Source organism: Oryx dammah, unplaced genomic scaffold (assembly GCF_014754425.2).
Source record: "Oryx dammah isolate SB20612 unplaced genomic scaffold, SCBI_Odam_1.1 HiC_scaffold_20, whole genome shotgun sequence".
Taxonomy (NCBI): domain Eukaryota; kingdom Metazoa; phylum Chordata; class Mammalia; order Artiodactyla; family Bovidae; genus Oryx; species Oryx dammah.
In genome coordinates this window covers 56,594,847-56,616,771 of record NW_024070204.1, presented here as the reverse complement: position 1 = coordinate 56,616,771, position 21,925 = coordinate 56,594,847, and the positions used below count along the sequence as shown (strand labels likewise).

Genomic DNA, 21,925 nt, shown 5'->3' with positions numbered 1-21,925 from the left:
AGAAATCCCTTGCATTCCTATACACTAATAATGAGAAAGTAGAAAAAGAAATTAAGGAAAAAATTCCATTCACCAATGCAACAAAAAGAATAAAATACTTAAGAATATATCTACCTAAAGAAACAAAAGACCTATATATAGAAAACCAGAAAACACTGATGAAAGAAATCAAAGAGGACACTAATAGATGGAGAAATATACCATGTTGATTGATCGGAAGAAGCAATATAGTGAAAATGAGTATACTACCCAAAGCAATCTACAGATTCAATGCAATCCCTATCAAGCGACCAGCGGTATTTTTCAGAGCTGGAACAAATAATTTCACAATTTGTATGGAAATACAAAAAACCTCAAATAGCCAAAGCAATCTTGAGAAAGAAGAATGGGACTGGAGGAATCAACCTGCCTGACTTTAGGCTCTACTACAAAGACACAGTCATCAAGACAGTATGGTACTGGCACAAAGACACAAATATAGATCATTCGAACAAAATAGAAAGCCCAGAAATAAATCCACACACCTATGGACACCTTATCTTCGACAAAGGAGGCAAGAATATACAATGGATTAAAGACAATCTCTTTAACAAGTGGTGCTGGGAAAACTGGTCAACCACTTGTAAAAGAATGAAACTAGATCACTTTCTAACACCACACACAAAAATAAGCTCAAAATGGATTAAAGATCTAAACGTAAGACCAGAAACTATAAAACTCCTACAGGAGAACATAGGCAAAACACTCTCCGACATAAATCACAGCAGGATCCTCTACGATCCACCTCCCAGAATACTGGAAATAAAAGCAAAAATAAACAAATGGGATCTAATTAAAATTAAAAGCTTCTGCACAACAAAGGAAACTACAAGCAAGGTGAAAAGACAGCCTTCAGAATGGGAGAAAAAAATAGCAAATGAAGCAACTGACAACTAATCTCAAAATTATACAAGCAACTTATGCAGCTCAATTCCAGAAAAATAAACGATCCAATCAAAAAATGGGCCAAAGAACTAAACAGACATTTCTCCAAAGAAGACGTACGGATGGCTAACAAACACATGAAAAGATGCTCAACATCACTCATTATCAGAGAAATGTGAATCAAAACCACAATGAGGTACCATTTCACACCAGTCACAATGGCTGCGATCCAAAAGTCTACAAGCAATAAATGCTGGAGAGGGTGTGGAGAAAAGGGAACCCTCTTACACTGTTGGTGGGAATGCAAACTAGTACAGCCACTATGAAGAACAGTGTGGAGATTCCTTAAAAAATTGCAAATAGAACTGCCTATGACCCAGCAATCCCACTGGGCATACACACCGAGGAAACCAGAATGGAAAGAGACACGTGTACCCCAATGTTTATCGCAGCACTGTTTATAATAGCCAGGACATGGAAACAACCTAGATGTCCATCAGCAGATGAATGGATAAGAAAGCTGTGGTACATATACACAATGGAGTATTACTCAGCCATTAAAAAGAATACATTTGAATCAGTTCTAATGAGGTGGATGAAACTGGAACCTATTATACAGAGTGAAGTAAGCCAGAAAGAAAAACACCAATACAGTATACTAACACATATATATGGAATTTAGAAAGACGGTAATGATAACCTTGTATGTGAGACAGCAAAAGAGACACAGATGTATAGAACGGACTTTTGGACTCTGTGGGAGAGGGAGAGGGTGGGATGATTTGGGAGAATGGCACTGTAACATGTATACTATCATGTAAGAAATGAATCGCCAGCCTATGTTCAATACAGGATACAGGAGGCTTGGGGCTGGTGCACGGGGATGATCCAGAGAGATGATATGGGGTGGGAGTTGGGAGGGGGGTTCAGGATTAGGAACTCATGTACACCCGTGGTGGATTCATGTCAATGTATAGCAAAACCAATACAGTATTATAAAGTAAAATAAATTAAAAATAAAAATTAAAAAAAAACCACACACACAAAAACAAAGATCATGGCATCCAGTCCCATCACTTCAAGGCAAACAGATGGGGAAAGAATGGAAACAGTGACAGACTTTCTTTTCTTGGGCTCCAAAATCACTGCAGATGGTGACTGCAGCCATGAAATTAAAAGACGCTTGCTCCTGGAAGAAAAGCTATGACCAATCTAGACAGCATATTAAAAAGCAGAGACATTACTTTGCCAACAAAGGTCCGTCTAGTCAGAGGTATGGTTTTTCCAGTAGTCACGCTGGATGTGAAAGTTGGATCATAAAGAAAGCTGAGCATCAAAGAACTGATGGTTTTGAACTGTGGTGTTGGAGAAGACTCTTGAGAGTCCCTGGACTTCAAGGAGACAAACCAGTCAGTCCTAAAGGAAACAGGTCCTGAATATTCATTGGAAGGACTGATACTGACGTTGAAGCTCCAGTACTTAGGCCACCTGATGTGAAGAACTGATTCATTGGAAAAGACCTTGCTGCTAGGAAAAGACTGAAGGCAGGAGGAGAAGGGGATGGGATAGTTGGATGGCATCACCGACTGGATGGACATGAATTTGAGGAAGCTCCAGGAGTTGGTAATGGACAGGGAAGTCTATTGTGCTGCAGGCTATGGGGTTGCAAAGAGTTGGACATGACTGAGTGACTGGACTGAAAGGAACTGAAAAATCAGGAAATCCATCTCCTGAGTAAGAGAAAGAAAGTATTCTTGATTATATTCAGGATCTAACTAAAAGTTCGAGCTGATAAGAGGCCCGTCAACTCCACAGGCCTTATATAAGCATATATATGATCGCTAAAATCTTCATCCAATAGTAGCCCAAAGTTAATCAACTACATTAAATTATTCAACAATTGAGCATCAGGTGAATGTTGCCAGAAAAAGATATTTAAAGACAACTTCTAAGTACCATTTCTGAATGCAAAAGGTTATACTATCAGTGGAAATTTCTAGGGAAGTACTTTTCTGGTTACATAAAGAAAAAATTTAGAGATCTAAGTGATGATAATATGAAAATGTTTTTTATTTGTAGTTTTTCTTTGTGAGGTTGAGAAACATAATAGAATAAAACAATGTTGTTTATAGGGAGTTACACCTATCTTACCCCCAACTGTAGGTCATTCAAAGAAAACAAACACTACCTTTTTTTTAAAGCTATATTATTTTATATGTGTAACAAAGTTATACTAACAGAATTATAAAGGAGAGCTTTTCAATTAAGCTGAATTTCAGGAGAACAAAATGTTGTCACAAAATTTAACAAGTCTTTGAAATGAGACGTGCTGAGATTTATTTTATGATACCACCAAGGTTAGGAGGGGTAGACAGTATAAATCAGACTTGAAAAAATATTTAAGAGTATTTTCAGGCCCACCCCTTTCTTAGCCATTTTTGACAAATTTTACTCCCTTTAAATCTGAGGACATCTGTTAATGACTTATCTTGTTTGTTTTAAACAAATACAGTCTTCCACATATAGCTAATATTTTGCTTACCTCAGAAGAGAAAAAAAAAAAACCTTAGAGGCTTTTAAAGAAGAGATCAAAGAGAAATAAAGCAGAATTTGACTCTTAAGACCACTGATGTAAATAAAATTGGTCCATTTTCTTTTAGGCCTGAGTGGGCTAATTTAAGACAACTGGTATATATGAACACTATGAAAACAACATTTTAGAAAGTAAGTTGAATAGAGGACTCAATCTTAATTTTAAATGAAGTATAAAAGACAGAAACTCTGATATTTCAACTGCTTGACTCACCTGCGGCTAATTGACTTCTTCTCCACTTCACCCTCTCCAGCTCTCTTAACATTCTCACTTGTGTCCTTTTTTAACTTTTTTGCAATTCTTTCTCTCATCTGGTTCTTCTCATCACCATCAACATATTCATCATGCTCTCCATCTTCATATTCTCCATCCTGTAAAAATCAAAATGTAGTATTTACTGGGCATTCCATTTTCTCCTTTTGCTTCCAGAGGTCTGTCTCAGACTCTCCTCACTGCATTTTAGGCCAGGTTTTTTTCTGTTTCATTTTGAACTAGTAAGGGCTTGAAGTGGAGAAGGCAATGGCACCCCACTCCAGTACTCTTGCCTGGAAAATCCCATGGACGGGGGAGCCTGGTAGGCTGCAGTCCATAGGGTCACGAACAGTTGGACACAACTGAGCGACTTCACTTTCACTTTTCACTTTCATGCATTGGAGAAGGAAATGGCAACCCACTCCAGTGTTCTTGCCTGGAGAATCCCAGGGACAGGGGAGCCTGGTGGGCTGCCGTCTATGGGGTCACACAGAGTCGGACACGACTGAAGTGACTTAGCAGCAGCAGCAAGGGCTTGAAGAATCTGCTACAGGTGGGAATACCCAGCTCTGAGTATGCCATAGCCCAGCAAGTGTTGCTGCTCAATCCACAACCAGTCCGTCTGTGTAGCAGACTGTGCTCCTGCTGGATCACCCAGACTTTTGTGTTGATCTGTTGTACATTCTTGTTCTTCCCCAGTAGGCAAGGTGGCTTCTGGAGGCAGTTGGCTAACATACTGACCTCAACCACGTAATGCAAGTAAAAGAGGTGGAGGTAAAGAAGCTGATATTTCCTCCTACAAATTAAGACACAGCAATCACTCCTCTCTCAAAACCCTGCAATGAGTCCCCAACTCTACCAAGACACTATACAGTCTGTAGCTCCTTGACATAATCTCCTACAATTCCAGGCCAGCCACACAGCCAGCTCTGGAGTTGCTCTTCCTTCCAACCTGAAACTCTTACTTTATGACTCTTCACTGCTCACTCTTTCATCTCCTTCAGGTCTCTGGTCAAATGCTACCCTCTCAGTGCTCCTTCTCTTGATCACCCTAATAAAATGGCAGAACCATACACTTACCCACTGTGGTCTCTATTCCCCTTCCCTATTTTTCCTCAAAACATTTATAACTCATTTGACATACTATATATTTTAATTATTTATATGACTGTTGTCTCCAATGATCAGAGGAAGGACTCCATAAGAGCTAAAATTCTGGACTGTAGTGCTTATTGCTAAATTGACAACTTCCAGAATAGCTTCCCAGATTAACAGAGAGAGGAGTGGAGAGAAAAAGGAAGAGAGAAGGAGGGAAGTGGGTAGAGAAGAAGGAAGAAACTACCCAGGTTGATCTTTTTCTCTTGTGATTCTCTGACCAGGTGAGGCATGGTAAGGCAGGATTCTTAACTTCAGGCCTGTGGACCCAAGGGCAGTGCTTCTCAGGCTATAACATGTGGGTTGTTTCTAATCTCTGTAGATAGAAATTGTGAGTGTTTTCAGTGAGATGTTTAAGACTTTCTTTAGCTTTAAAATTTCAGAACCATTGACCCAGGTCTTCCATGCGTGGTCCTCAGGAGACAGAAAAAAATGCCATGCAAATTAGTAAAATTTTGTTTGTGGATGCAGTGTTTCCTGGGACAGAGGTCCACTGTTTTAGTGACTGCAAAGGATCTTGGGACACTAAAAAGGTTAAAGATCATACACTATCCTTAGGTGACCTTACCCCCACCAAGACCATAAGAAAGTATGGATAATTTTACATCAGGCCTTGGTCCTACCTTCCAGATCCATATTAACATTACACAGATGTCTCCAAGTTATCTGAATCACAAAATGTACATTATTAAGCACATTATTTTTCATCATTCTCCCCATCTGTCTTTTGTACCCATCTAACAAGCTGCCCAAATCAGAAATCTTATGGTTGTCTCCCTGAGAATAAGTCACCTCTTAGACCTCTTTCAAGTCTCTCTCTCTCCCATCTCACAGCTGTGATTTTCTATCAGCTCCCCTCCAAACAGGACTTCTCTGGTGGCTCAGATGGTAAAGTGTCTGCCTACAATGCGGGAGACCCGGGTTCCTGATCCCTGGGTCAGGAAGATGCTCCAGAGAAGGAAATGGTAACCCACTCCAGAACTCTTGCTTGGAAAATCCCAGGGATGGAGGAGCGTGGCAGGCTGCAGTCCATGGGGTTGCAAAGAGTCAGACACTTCACTTTCTTTCTTTCTTTCTCCTCTCAACATAGCTCCCTGACTGTTCTCCTTGACTCTGGCCTATTTCTTCTAATGTGTCCTCTCTAACTTTGCCAACAGGGATCTTCCTAAAATGCAAAGTTGACCACAGCATTCATCTTTTTAACTAATGCCCTCTAACTGTTTCTCATCACTTTTAGAATGAAATTTAAACTCCTCACCATAGTCTATGAAGCTCTCTACTCTTTGACTTCTCCCCACTTCTCCAACCTCACCACTCTTCTTCCTGTCACTAAGTTCTGGTCACTTTGTTCTGCTTTCAGCTCCTGAAACACAACAAACTCTCTCCTACTTTAGAGCCTTTTGTAGATGTAGCTCCTTCTAACCCTCTTCCCTCCTGCTCTCCTCACAGTGAGGTTCCTTCTCAAACTTTAACCTTAGTGTGTACTTCCTAAATAAGATATACTCTCTCCTTGTTACTATGTGTTGCTGCTGCTGCTAAGTCGCTTCAGTCATGTCTGACTCTGTGCAACCCCACAGATGGTAGCCCACCAGGCTCCCCCGTCCCTGGGCTTCTCCAGGCAAGAACACTGGAGTGGGTTGTCATTTCCTTCTCCAAAGCATGAAAGTGAAAAGTGAAAGTGAAGTCGCTCAGTCATGTCCGACTCTTAGCGACCCCATGGACTGCAGCCCATCAGGCTCCTCCGTCCATGGGATTTTCCAGGCAAGAGTACAGGAGAGGGCTGCCATTGCGTTCTCTGGTTACTATGTGTTAGCATATGCTATTTTCTAAGCTAGAGTGATCCGACCCTTTACCAGTTTCTTTTTTGATCTAGTTAACTCCTAATTCTCCTATAAGACACAACAGAGCATCATCTCTTCCCAGAAGGTTCTCTTGACCAGGTTAGACAGTCATTCTTTCTCCATTACACATAGAGAAAACGCTGTCTTTTGAATATAACAATAGATGAAGCTGTGTTCGCGCATGGACAGTTATGTGTTTCCTTCTGTACAATGCACAGATCAATGAGTTTTTATATCAAGCGAATGACCTGAAAAACTTGATCTCTTACACATAAAGGAAATCCTGCTTTATCAGCTTTAATAGCCAGTACAAGTAATGCAGAGATGTCAAGACAGTTTTAAGAGAGAATGTTCTGAAATGTTTGTATGAAGAAGGAAACTACCATAAATGACTGATTTAAGCATTTCCCATATATCATATAGGATGTCACACATCAACATTTAAACTTATCATAATAAAACAAAATCAATGACATCTAAATTTTGAGTAGTCATGTAACATTATGTGAGATGGAGAAAAAACAGGCTAGAAATTCACATATAAGATTCTGATTTTGTAGGAAAACAAATACATAAATATACTATGAAGAAAATTCTAATACTGAAATACATAATTTATTTTTCAAATTTTTATATATTTATAAAAGATAATATATAGTACCTTTTAGGAAAAATAATCATTTGTAAAGATTTTGAATTTTCTATGAACTGTTCAACTATATTTATACTAAAATTAAAACTCACATCATCTGAATCTTCTGCTGCATCCCCTTTCTCACTACAAAAAATAAGAAAAACAAATTTTAGCTTCAAAATGAAACTAGCAAAATTATTTAATTATTCAAAAATGTAGAATATTTTGCTATGATTAATAGCTCTAAAATACTTCAACACAGGAATTTCAGAATGGCATCATACAGCAAAGAGAAACATCTAAAAGGAAGTTGTTTTTATAAATAGAATAGAAGGTATGCTCCATTAGCACAAATACAAATTCACTAGAATTTTTTTTTTTTAAAAAGCAAATAACCAATAGTGCTATTTTTATGAACAAAAGGCTGCAGAAATTAATTTCTTCTATTGGCTTTATGTCTTCAGGCTGAAGAAGACAAGTCCTTCAAATACAAGTATGTCAAGAAGAGACTGTTTCAATATATAATTTCTGAAAATGAGTTAAACTCAGTACCACAGTATTGTAGTCCCCCTTTCAGACACCGGTCCAGTAAATCACATATAATTACATTTAACAGTCAGACATTTGCCCATACCAAAGAGAAGCAACAAAAACAGTAAGATAGTTTTCTGGTAACTCCTGAAATATATATGGAATAATACTCAGTGAAATGGTCCAAAATGTGGTGATTTCCTCACAAAACCCTTCAAATCTGATTTGCTTATTCATGATTCTGAGACAAAAATGATTCAAGAAGAAGATTAGTTAAAAAAACTTTGAATTAAGCATTAATTCATTAAAGCGGACAGCTCTCTAGTGTTCAAACTATCCCGAGATTTAGAAGTTTAACAGATAACTTTAAATGTAATTAGCTCAACAAAAATAGATAGATAGCAAGAGAGTGAATGTGACTGGAGTGATTCTCTCTCCATTATGCTAGTAGCTCTATTACCCCCATTACAAAATGCTTTAGTTTTTTGGTTGGGCTGACAAAATTTGACTTCATGAGAACTGACTGCTTAGTCACAAAGGGAGCCAGAAAACTATATGAGCCAAAAAATAAGAGCTTAGCACCATACTAACCTTTCAACAGCTGGAACAGAGCTGAGATGTGGATCATCCTTAAGCAAGTCATGACTACTTTTGCTTTTCCCCTTCATGCTCTAGAAAGAAATGTACAATGTAATCATGAGTGGGGGAAAAAACAGTCTTCCAAAAGGACAAGTTAACACATTTACATAGAATCTAGTAGTATACTGTGGTTATTAGTAAAAGACACATGTTCCTGAAAAATCTAAATAGAAAGAAAAGCTTTGTAAAATAGCAATCTTATTCTCCCATAGACTAAAAATATTATTTAAAAGCAGCATCTCTCCTTCAAAAAGTGTGATATAGCCTTAAAAACAAGTTTATTGATTACTATTTCCAAACACTAAACACTCTTTATGATTTCTTAATTTTTGATTTATATATTAAAACTCAGAAGACAAATCACAAGAGTAATTTGAAATAAACACACACTATTATTCTTCAAATATACTGTGTATACTAGCAGTATAGTATTCTTGCACAGAATCACTTTTAAAATGTACCCAAGCAACCAGATGAGAACATCTATAAAATACTATTTAACATATGTAAAAGATCTTTTCATGTATGACTGCTCATTAGTGACCTAATATTAAATAACTTCAAAAGTCATATTCTCAGTAAATTTATACTTTAAATTTATATAATAAGACATTAGAAGATAAGTAGAACTATTAAAACACTGAAAAAATAATGTCATTTTTGGCAATACGGATGGGCCTAGAAATTGTCATACTGTGTGAAGTCAGACACAGAAAAACAAATGCCCTATGATAATTGCCTATATGTGGAATCAAAAAAAGGTACAAATGAACTTAGTTACAAAACAGAAGTAGAGTCACAGATGTAGAAGACAAACGTATGGTTACCAGGGGATAAAGGAGGGGGAGGGATAAATGGGGAGACTGTGATTGACATATACACATGATTATATGTAAAATAGACTAATAAGAACCTCCTGTGCAGTACAGAGAACTCTACTCAGCACTCTGTAATGACCTATATGGGAAAATAATCTAAAAAAAGAGTGGATATATGTGTATGTATATCTGATTCACTTTGCTGTACACCTGAAACACAACACTGTAAATCAAATATATCCCAATAAAAATTAAAACAAGCTACAACCATTATTCTAATTTATAAATATATACTTGTGTCAGGCACTGAGCTACAACACAATATTCCCACATCTCAATTCCTCTTGTCCCCAAATGAAAGTAAGTAAGGTAGCCATTATTAGCCCCATTTTACAGATTGAAAATAGACTTAGATTAAGTAATTCACTAAGCTAGTGGTAGAAGATCTAGGATTTAAATCCTGGTCTATCTCACAATGATATAATCCATTTTTCTTTTCCTATAAGCCCCTATGGACCCAGAACAACTGGCCTGTTTCAGAGCTGCAGACTATTGTACAAGCTTCCTCATCACAAGGTGAGAAAACTTTTAATTCATACTTTCTATCTTAAGTTGGAAAGCTGCTTACCATTCCCATCCCTCAATTAATCATGTCTGAGTGACCAGTATGAGGTTAGAGTTGATAAGAAAAAAGACAATTTCTATCTTGAAGGAAATTTTTATTTTGAAAAAGTCATTACAAAATATGTTAACTGAAATTTTAAAATGTCAAATACAGAGGTGGAAAGACCTTTTTGCTCATTCTTCACTGCTTAATAATTTTGAGAATAGGCTTTTAAATTTGACAGGCCTTACTTTGAAGCAGATGTATACTTTCTGAAATTTATTTCCATGATGAAAATAATCTGTTTTAGAATTTTTCTGTATTAACATGGAGTACTCCACATTTTAAAGACCTAATCAATTTTAGATGTACATTTAAATATACTTATAGTCCAGTTTCACTAGGCAAAATAAAAACTTTTCTCAATTAATCTAAAGATACTATTATCCATACTTTTAAAAAGTCACAGAATCTGATATGCAGTTAATATATATTTCTAATGCCATAACCTTACGAAAACCAAGAAGTAATAAAAAGACAAACATCAAAGAATTACTTGATGTTTCTCTAACAATTAAACTGTCCAAAAACTGAAGGTGGTATAATAGAAAGAACACAGGAAAAGCAGATAACAGTAGACCAAAAGAATTTCAAAATCTAATAATCAGTAATTCTGTGGGCTTTAGGCCAAAACTTGTACTATTTGGGGAAAGAGAATGACCTCATCAGACTTCAGAACCTATGCCTAAAAAATGGAAATAATAATAATAGCTGCTGCCGTTGCTAAGTCACATCAGTCGTGTCCGACTCTGTGCAACCCCACAGACGGCAGCCCACTAGGCTCCTCTGCCCCTGGGATTCTCCAGGCAAGAATACTGGAGTGGGTTGCCATTTCCTTCCCCGATGCATGAAAGTGAAAAGTGAAAGTGAAGTCGCTCAGGCAGTTTTGTTAAATGAGATATGTGCAAAAGTGAACAAATGAATATAAAATGACCTCAATTAGAATCAAATACAAGCATCTTTTTTTCCTGTTTTCCTTTCTAAAATTTCTTCCTTCTGCACCTCTAGCCACCAATGTTTATTTTCATTTACTCTAAGAATAGTTCCTTATCAATTCACCCCATGTGCTTCCTTCATGGAGTCACAATTACAGACATAATAGCCAGAGGAGCGGAGAAGGCAATGGCACTCCACTCTAGTACTCTTGCCTGGAAAATCCCATGGGTGGAGGAGCCTGGAAGGCTGCAGTCCATGGGGTCGCTGAGGGTCGGACACGACTGAGCGACTTCACTTTCAGTTTTCACTTTCATGCATTGGAGAAGGAAATGGCAACCTACTCCAGTGTTCTTGCCTGGAGAATCCCAGGGATGGGGGAGCCTGGTGTGCTGCCATCTAATGGGGTCACACAGAGTCGGACACGACTGAAGTGACTTAGCAGCAGCAGCAGCAGCCAGAGGAGGCCTCAGACTCTCTAGTCCAGAAACAGATAATAGATCAGGAAATGAGAGTTGCACTAACACATAAGAGGAGTAAGATTAGAATTCAGGTCTCCAGGTTCTTGGTCCATTAATAAGCTATACTATTCCATTTACTTGTAAATATTAGTTTATAATTGTTAGCTTAAGTAACATTTTTTAAAAATGGGTTTTTGGACTTCCCCGATGGTCCAGTAGTGAAGAATTGCCTGCCAAAACAGGGGACACAAGTTCAATCCCTAATTCAGGAAGATGCCACATGCCATGTGCCACCACTACTGAAGCTTGTGCACTCTACGGCCTGTAGGTCCACAACAAGAGGAGCCACTGCAGTGAGAAGCCTGCAAATCGAGAGAGTCCGCACATGGCAACAAAGACCCAGGGCAGCCAAAAATAGATTAATAAAATGTCTTTAAAAATGGTTTCTTGTTTATCTCCTAAAACTTAAACCAGCTTAAAGGAAAAGAAGAAACCTGTCTTAACGTTAACTTTAAATTAAGATTTCACAGTAGAAGGAAACTGATTAATATGAATAATCATTATCATTTCAAATTTAAATTAATATTTTCAATTAAACTAGTAGAGAAATATATGATCAAAAGCAATTTTTTAGATGTCCATTCCCACTATAGTAGACTTTGAATCCTGCAGGCCAAGAAAATAAATAGGAGATAGGCTCTAAGAGGGTAAAAATGAATTCAAATATTTCTTTCATGCCTATTCTTTCTGAGACCTAGTTTAAGGTTCTTATTTATACCATCAATAATAATTTTAGAGAAAGAAGAAACACCAAATATACTTTAAAATAATTTTTGAAGAATTTACATAAAGGCAGCTGGCTCATTAATCGGTTTAGGGGCTGAAAAAAATACTAAATATATTTAGTGAGCACAACAGAAGAAGCTCCAAGGTAAATTCAAAACCATAAGCAAATCTGAAAATGAACATCAAAGGGGATTTGGGAAAGTTATATTATTATCTGCTACTTCTTATCAAGAACACAGAGGCAGTGAAACAGTGGGAACTAAATACAAGTAGAAAGAAAGCAAGAGGCATAGTGGTCAAGAGGTCCGAAGGTCTGAGTGTCAATTTCTAACTACTTCAGTGTGATGGTTAATTTTATGCTATGTACCCAAGCTGTCTATTCAAACCCCAGTCTAGATGGTGTTATAAAACTAAGTATTTTTTAAACATGTGATTAAACACTTAAATCAGTAGACTGAGTAAGGCAGACTATCCACTAAAATGTAGGTGGGCCTCATCTAATCAGCTGAAGGCCTTAAGAGTAAAGAGTTTCCCAAGAAGAAGCAATTTGGCTTCAACACTGTAACACAAAAATTATGCCTGACTTTCCAGCCTACAGATTTTGGACTCAAGACTATCACAGTAACTCCTCCTTGAGTTTCCAGCTTGCTGGCCTACTCTACTGATTTTAGACTTGCCACCCCCCATAAACATATGAGCCAATTCCTAAAATTCAATCAATCTATCAGTTTCCATCTCTGCTTATATATAAATATATACATAATTTCTATGATGAACCCTATTACATTCTTGTGACCTTTAGTACAGAACCAGAAAACTTGACAGGAGGAAAAATCTTTAAGCCATTTAATCTAGTTTCCCATACAATGCAGGAATCTCCTTGACATCACTGACTAATCAACCAGTATCTCCACACTGGAAAGGAGCTTAATAACTACACACACACATACATGAAAAAATCACCCCTTTTTAAAGGAGTTCTGTAATTGGACAACTCTTTCTCTAATTGGAGAAAAAGAAAATCTATGTTTAATTTTCAACCATCCAACTAAGCCTATTTCTACCTTCTAAAACTAAAAATGAACCATAAACAAGTGCTGTCAATAGGAATACTCCACACAGTTTCATTTAGATACAAATAGGTTGGAAGCAGGTAATGGCCCCTAAAGATGTCCACTTCCTGATCCTCAAAACTTGTGGGTAAGTTACTTGACTTGGCAATAGGACCTCTGTAGGTAAATTAAGAATTTTGAGATGAGGAGATTATCCTAGATTATCAGGGTGGGTACAAGGTAATCACAAGAGTCTTTATAAGAAAGATGGAAGCAGGAAAGTCAGGGGCAGAATGATGAAAGATAAGAAAGTCTTGACCTGCTATTGCTGGCTTTGAAGATGAAGAAGACATTAACCAAAGAATACAGGCAGTCTCTAGCAACTGGAAAAATAAGGGAATGGATTCTCCTCAGCTGCCAGAAGGAAGGCAGCCCTGCCAGGACCTCATTATCTAGGCCAGTGAAGCCTGTTTTGGATTTCTGGCCTCCAGAACTATAAGACACTAAAGTTATTTTGCTTTGAATCATTAAGTTTATGGTAATTTTCTACAGCGGAAATACGAAGTGATTACAAATACATCAACATTTTTAAAAAGTGCAATATCAATGGTTAGGACTCCACATTTCAACTGCTGAGAGCGGGGGCTCAATTCCTGGTCAGGGAACTAAGATCCCACAAGCCATGTGATAAAAAAACTATTTAACATTTCTGACAGCCTCTGTACAAAACTCTCCAGGCTATGCCTAACCCACCTGGAAACTATAATGAGAATAAGATATAAGGATAAATGAGAATAAGACAAAAATATTATCACTTTATTCTCAAAAGTGATATATTTATCAATATACATTTTTCCGGGTAAGAAAAAAGATTTTTATAAATTTGCGTTTGAAATTAAAATGTTAACATATCTTGAAGTAAGAAAAAAATACTGTGTATCAATATGAATGTGGCACAATTTAGTAACTATTTTCAAATTTACCTATTAAGATATTTTTTTACTAGACCTACCATTTAACTTGCCTCAAGAAAACTACTCATCTGATCCTAAGTTTTTATTAGAAAAACATTTTCTGACATTCTTCTTTAGGTTATACACAAAAATTCAGGAGCAAATTTTAAACCAACACGGATATTTGAATGAAACTATTATTTAATAAAGCAATATAAAGGAGAGTATCTTCCAGATAAAAACCTTTCAAATATTTGAAGCCTAGGCTCCCATTTTCAGTTAGATTTTATTTCGCCAGTGAATATCCAGTTACTTAAGCATTCCCTGAGGAGCATGTTTTTGGCATCCTGCCCATCCTCCTCATGACCCTCCCTTCCTCTGGATACATCTAGTTTGTCAGTATCCTTCATAAAGGTGTTCAGAACTGAACAAAATGCTGCAAACGCGATCCCCCAAAATGCAAAGAATGTTAAATTCCTTATTCCAGAGACCTTACTCTTAATAATTCAATAAGGCTTACAGGCTATTAAGTCATACCTATTTAGCTGATTTCATTAAACTAAAGCACAGAATATACATGTACTCCTATTACATTTCAACTTACTAGTTCAAATAATTAGGCACAGGTTGACAACAAAGCACTCTTTGGGCAGAAGTATTCAAGCAGCTCTAAATCCATCTGACTGTACTATCTCCCAGATCACATTTCCTCATGTTGTCCACAAGCATATCATGAGAGACTCTGACAATGTGCTTTCCTGAACTCAAGATACTTGTTATGGCATCCTCCTATCATGCAATCCTATCAAAAAGGAAATGAAGTCAGTCTGGCAAGTCACTTAACCAGAGTCTCAGTTTCTTCATCTATAAAGAAAGGAAGTTGGACTAGATCCCTTTGAGCTATAAAATTCTATTATTCTAAAAGAGATTTTATCAGGTAGTAGAAAGATACTGAAATAAATAATGAAAGAAAGCTAACCCTTGGGAGAGAGGCACCTTCTCATGAATATTGAGTGGGGTAAAGCAGTGTCTGTAATCCCACACTGATAATCCATAAACCAGAGGGGACTCTATCTTATTTCTCCTTTCACATAAAGTAAAGCCTCAATTCAGACTTTACCAATTATTAACTTGTGATGTTAGGTTCTGGGATAAAGATTAACACTGTGGAGTCACTGAAAGAAAGAAACTTGATAAGCAAATGAATAATGAAACAATTATTTTCAAGCCCTCTAGAAATACTTAATTTCATGCAACCTCTGAAACTGCAAATTGCTTTTAGTCACTATAAAAGACACTGACTTTGGCTCTAGTTATCAATATTTAAAAACAGTTAGGCTAAATTTTTAAAAATATGCCATTTGGTCACACTTTTCCAAAATTCAAGCTAGCCTTCCCTTTTCTGACCCAAGTTTCATTGTACCCAAAAGGCAAAGGGTGTATTTGAAGGGTGAAGAACAGTACAAAAGCAAAATAAACAAAATATATTTCTATTTCTGTTCTCCCTAGAATTTATCTCATGCTCTCTACAGAAACTTCCTTTTCTTTAAGCCAGTAAATGTCAACAATTTTTGGTGGTGTTGCTCTCTTTTCTCAAGCTAAACTTACCCATGATTCCGTAATATGAATAGACAAAACAGCTAAATTCTGTATGCCAAAAGATTCTGCTCATTGTTCCAAGACCCACTCACATATGGAGAATGAGTCGTTGGTGGGTCATGATGTACAGGTGTACAAGCTACTATCAAGGACCCTGTGGGAGTGCTCAGGAAGGGCCCTGGGCCAACTGTGCTGCGCTCATGACCTCCTACCTCAGGAAGCTGGACTGCTGGTGAAGTTTCTCAGCAGCCCTCCAGACTACCTGAGTGCAAGGCAGCAGCTTCTGCACGATAATCATGATCGTGTTAGTGACTGATATTCTTTAGCTCTTTGAGAATAAAAGACAACTTCTAGAGTACGTTGTTTAAGACATTTGACTTTCAAAACCACTTTTCAATTGCATGACCTATCAAAGTAAGGATTATCTGTATCCTTATTTCACAGCTCTAAATGGTATCTATTATTTCCATGCTACAAAGAGAAAAATGGAGGCTCAGAGAGACTTAAGTTATCCATAGTCACAAACTATCTGTAAAAATAAAGTGCCAATATGAGTTTGTATGATCCCAAATCTATGCTATTTCTACTGCAACACACGGCCACTCAAAGATGACACAAAGTTTACTGTGAAGGAGCTCAGCACCTAGGACCCTACAAAATTAATAAGGCAGAAATGAAAGGGTGTAATGTTTGAATAGTATACAACAAAAATACCATCATACATTTCTCGCATAATAAAGCGAAAAGAATGTGTTTAAAAGGAAAATGCAAGAATCACAAGGTAGAAATTAGATCAGAAAAAGAAAAGATTAAGAAAAAATGGGAAAGACATTTAGAAAATATAGTATTCTACATGTGAAGATAAATATGGCTTTGACATTGAGAAGTGGAATAAGCTACTACACGCAGAGGAAAAAAAAAACATGAACAAAGACACATAAAGGAAAATACAAGGCATATATGTAGAGCAGCAAATAGTTCAGATGTGCTAACACAGTGTTTCCTACATTTTCCAGGTAAGATTTCTACTGAATTCATTAAAAATACAAATTCCTAGGTTTCTCCCCTAGAGATCTTGAATCAGTAGGTCTGAGATGGATATAGGAATTTAATTTTTTAAAGTACTATAAGTGACTTTTTATTAGTGAGGAAGTTTAAGAAGCATTAACCTAAAGGACAGAGTTGGTAAAGAGGAGTAATGAAAGCAGAAGCCTGAAATAATAGGCCAAGGAACTTGGCCTTATTTTTATAGTCAACAAAAAGCAGCTACAGCATCTTTATCAGGCTTCAGGAAGACTATTCTGATAGCAATGAGTGGAAGGGGAAAAAAGAGAAGGGAGATGGGAGATCAGTCTGCAGACTAGGGCAGTGGCACAGCCTAGAGATAATGAAGGCTGGAAGAAGAGGAGTGGTAAAATAAATCAAAAATAAGATTTGAGATACGCCACAGATGAAAAATTCGTGGACCTAATGCAACTAACTGGTTGTGCAAGGGAAAAAATAAGAAAAACACCAGAATTAAATGTAAAATTTTTCATTAGGGGACACTGATACCAAGGAATTAGAAAAAGAATTCACAGAACAGGGAGAAGTTTGGGAAGAAAAGATAATGAATTAAGCCTTGGCTAGGGCTTGGGTAACTAGTGAGAAATTCTAATACAGAGATGTCTAGTAGGCAGCTGGAGAAAAATAAGTCAGCCTAGAGATACAGCTTTGAGAGTCAGAAACAAACAGTTGATAATTTTATCACACAGCACCCTCAATTAAAAAGTCAGACGCGAGAAATGTGATGACACAATACTGGTTATGCTACTTATTTGATAATGGACTGTGGGCTGCAATGTTCTTGGCAAGAAGGAAAGATTTTAACTGGTCTTTCTACAGTTTAAAGTGTTTTACACATTTAAAAGAAAACTTAAAAAGCAAGCTACAACTATCCACAGTGGATTCTTTCACATTTCAACCTTTAGCAAACACAAATTGCTTTTGCAGTGGCCAGTTCACTGTATTCAGTAGAAGTTAAAACATGTAATTTTTTTTTAAACTTTGTGCAAAAAGCAAGCAGCAGGAGGAAGATATGCTTTCAACATTTAAGACATGTTGTTACCAACAGAAAATATTCAAACTAATTTCCTAGTAAAGTCAATCTCAGTAACTGTGCACAAATCTTATTTTAGACCAGAAATTTAATTCAACAAAAAGACTGACAGAAAAATTCCTTTTGACTGCCTACTCTTGCTCTACATGGCTGCTAAACTAGAACCACCCAGGACCTCGTGGAAGTTAGGAAATGGCAGTGGGCTGACTGCACTGAGCTAGCTGTCCCCAGCCCCAGAATGCTGTGCTTTCAGTGAAATTTTTTGCTAGCCATTTAGAAGGAGGCAGCTTTTGCAGTATTCAAAACCACACTGGATACTTTAATAGCTACAGAAACTCAAGTCAAAATTCAGATTCCAAGACTCTTAATTAGACAAGAAACTTAAGATCTCAGTATTGATTTTGCCATTTATAAATCAGGAATAAAATCCATATGACATTATTGTTATAAAGATTACATAAAATACATAGCACAGATAAGAAAAGAAATCATTACAATGAAGGATAATAAGTGTTCTGATGGCTCAGCTTTGGGAGGGAATAGAGGCATTAAGAAGTTAATAATGAAACTAAATATTACAAAGGAAAAATAAAAATAAGTCAAATAAAGGAGAGCACACACTCCAAGCAAAAGAAAAAACAGGCCTGGGAGGATGCTGCAGAAGGCATGGATATACAAGGAAACTGGACATCTTCAGATAACATCAATGAAAGGGAATCCTGGTAATTCTCAGATCTAACATTTTTCTCTATTTACAAACATACCTACAGGATCAGGATATATAGTGAATCTTTCATTTTGATTAGGGACAAATGTGAATCATGAATAATATAAGACTAGTACACTGACACCTAAAGATGACTTCTCAGATACTGGGGTGACAGAGTCAGTCAGTTCAGTTCTGTTCAGACACTCAGTCGTGTCCAACTCTGTAACCCCATGAACCGCAGCACACCAACTCCCAGAGTTTACTCAAACTCATGTCCATCGAGTTGGTGATGCCATCCAACCATCTCATCCTCTGTCGTCCCCTTCACCTCTCACCTTCAATAATTCCTAGCATCAGGGTCTTTTACAGTGAGTCAGTTCTTCACATCAGGTGGCCAAAGTATTGGAGTTTCAGCTTCAACATCAGTCCTTCCAATGAATATTCAGGACTGATTTCCTTTAGGATGGACTGGTTGGATCTCCTTGCAGTCCAAGGGACTCTCAAGAGTCTTCTCCAACACCACAGTTCAAAAGCATTAATTCTTCAGTGCTCAGATTTCTTTATGGTCCAACTCTCACATCCATACATGACTACTGGAAAAACCATAGCCTTAACTAGATGGACCTTTGTTGGCAAAGTAATGTCTCTGCTTTTTAATATGCTGTCTAGGTTGGTCATAACTTTTCTTCAGGAGCAAGCATCTTTTAATTTCATGGCTGCAGTCACCATCTGCAGTGATTTTGGAGGCCCCCCTCCAAAATAAAGTTTCTCACTGCTTCCACTGCTTCCCCTTTTACTGGCCATGAAGTGATGGGACCAGAAGCCATGATCTTAATTTTCCGAATGTTGAGTTTTAAGCTGACTTTTAAACTCTCCTCTTTCACATTCATCAAGAGCTCTTTAGTTCTTCTCTGCTTTCTGCCATAAGGGTGGTGTCATCTGCATATCTGAGGTTATTGATATTTCTCCCAGCAATCTTGATTCCAGCTTGTGCTTCATCCAGTCCAGCACTTCTCTGTACTCTGCATAGAAGTTAAATAAGCAGGGTGACAATATACAGCCTTGACATACTCCTTTCCCAATTTGGGACCAGTCTGTTGTTCTAAGTCCAGTTCTAACTGCTGCTTCCTGACCTGCATACCAATTTCTCAAGAGTCAGGTCAGATGGTCTGGTATTCCCATCTCTTTCAGAATTTTCCACAGTTTATTGTGATCCACACAGTCAAAGGCTTTGGCATAGTCAATAAAGCAGAAATAGATGTTTCTCTGGAACTCTCTTAATTTTTTGATGATCCAGCAGATGTTGGCAATTTCATCTCTGGTTCCTCTGCCTTTTCTAAATCCAGCTTGAATATCTGGAAGTTCATGGTTCACGTACTGTTGAGCTTGGCTTGGAGAATTTTGAGCATTACTTTGCTAGCATGTGAGATGAGTGCAATTGTGCAGTAGTTTGAGCATTCTTTGCCATTGCCTTTCTCTGTGATTGGAATGAAAACTGACCTTTTCCAGTCCTGTGGCCACTGCTGAGTTTTCCAAATTTGCTGGCATATTGAGTGCAGCACCTTCACAACATCATCTTTTAGGATTTGAAATAGCTCAACTGAAATTCCATCACCTCCACTAACTTTGTTCAGAATGATGCTTCCTAAGGCCCACTTGACTTCATATTCCAGGATGTCTGGCTCTAGGTGAGTGATCATACCATCCTGGTTATCTGGCTCATTAAGATCTTTTCCTTATTGTTCTATGTATTCTTGCCACCTCTTCTTAACATCTTCTGCTTCTGTTAGGTCCATACCATTTCTGTCCTTTATTGCACCCATCTTTACATGAAATGTTCCATTGGTAGCTCTAATTTTCTTGAGATCTTTAGTCTTTCCATTCTATTGTTTTCTTTGCATTGATCACTGAGGAAGGCTTTATCTCTCCTTGCTATTCTTTGAAACTCTGCATTCACAGTATATCTTTCCTTTTCTCCTTTGTCTTTCACTTCTCTTCTTTTCACAACTACTTGTAAGGCCTTCTCAGACAACCATTTTGCCTTATTGCATTTCTTTTTCTTGGGGATGGTCTTGATCCGTGTCTCCTGTACAATGTCACAAACCTCCGTCCATAGTTCTTCAGGTACTCTATCAGATCTAATCCCTTGAATCTATTTCTCACTTCCACTGTATAATCGTAAGGGATTTGATTTAGGTCATACTTGAATGGTCTAGTGGTTTTCCTTACTTTCTTCAATTTAAGTCTGAATTTGGCAATAAGGAGTTCATGATCTGAGCCACAGCCAGCTCTTGGTCTTGTTATTGCTGACTGTACAAAGTTTCTCCATCTTTGGCTGCAAAGAATATAATCACTCTGATTTCGGTATTGACCATCTGGTGATGTCCATGTGTAGCGTCTTCTCTTGTGTTGTTGGATGAGGGTATTTGCTATGACCAGTGTGTTCTCTTGGCAAAACTCTGTTAGCCTTTGCCCTGCTTAATTCTATACTCCAAGGCCGGATTTGCCTGTTACTCCAGGTATTTCTTGACTTCCTACTTTTGCATTCCAGTCCCCTATAATGAAAAGGATATCTTTTTTAGGTGTTAGTTCTAGAAGGTCTTGTAGGTCTTCATAGAACCATTCAACTTCAGCTTCTTCAGCATTACAGGTCGGAGCATAGATTTGGATTACTGTGATAATGAATGGTTTGCCTTGGAAATGAACAGAGATCATTGTGTCATTTTTGAGACTGCATCCAAGTACTGCATTTCGGACTCTTTTGTTGACTATGATGGCTACTCCCTTTCTTCTAAGGGATTCTTGTCCACAGTAGTAGATATGATGGTCATCAGTGTTAAATTCACCCATTCCATTCCATTTTAGTTCGCTGATTGCTAAAATGTTGATGTTCACTCTTGCCATCTCTTGTTTGACCACTTCCAATTTGCCTTGATTCACGGACCTGACATTCCAGGTTCCTATGCAATATTGCTCTTTACAGCATCAGACTTTACTTCCATCACCAGTCACATCCACAGCTGGGTTTTGTTGTTGTTTTGGCTCCATCTCTTCATTCTTTCTGAAGTTACTTCTCCACTCATCTTCAGTAGCATACTGGGTACCTACAACCTGGGGAGTTCATCTTTTAGTGTCCTATCTTTTTACCTTTTCATACTGTTCATGGGGTTCTGAAGGCAAGAATACTGAATGGTTTGCCATTCCCTTTTCCAGTGGAGCATGTTTTGTCAAAACTATCCATCATGACCTGTTCATCTTGGGTGGCCCTACACAGCATAGCTCA

At 37.6% G+C, this 21,925-nt stretch overlaps 1 protein-coding gene across 2 annotated transcripts in view; it reads right to left on the bottom strand.

Annotated features, from left to right (window-relative positions):
* CWC27 (CWC27 spliceosome associated cyclophilin) overlaps positions 1–21,925 on the bottom strand; it is a 253,943-nt gene that overhangs the window by 194,686 nt on the left and 37,332 nt on the right. For both annotated transcript variants that reach the window (XM_040262597.1, XM_040262596.1), the window contains exons 8-10: positions 8,522–8,601; positions 7,510–7,543; positions 3,731–3,888 (exon numbers count right to left, since the gene is read on the bottom strand). In XM_040262597.1, coding sequence (XP_040118531.1) covers positions 3,731–3,888; positions 7,510–7,543; positions 8,522–8,601 — 272 coding nt within the window. The remainder of the gene's footprint in view (positions 1–3,730; positions 3,889–7,509; positions 7,544–8,521; positions 8,602–21,925) is intronic.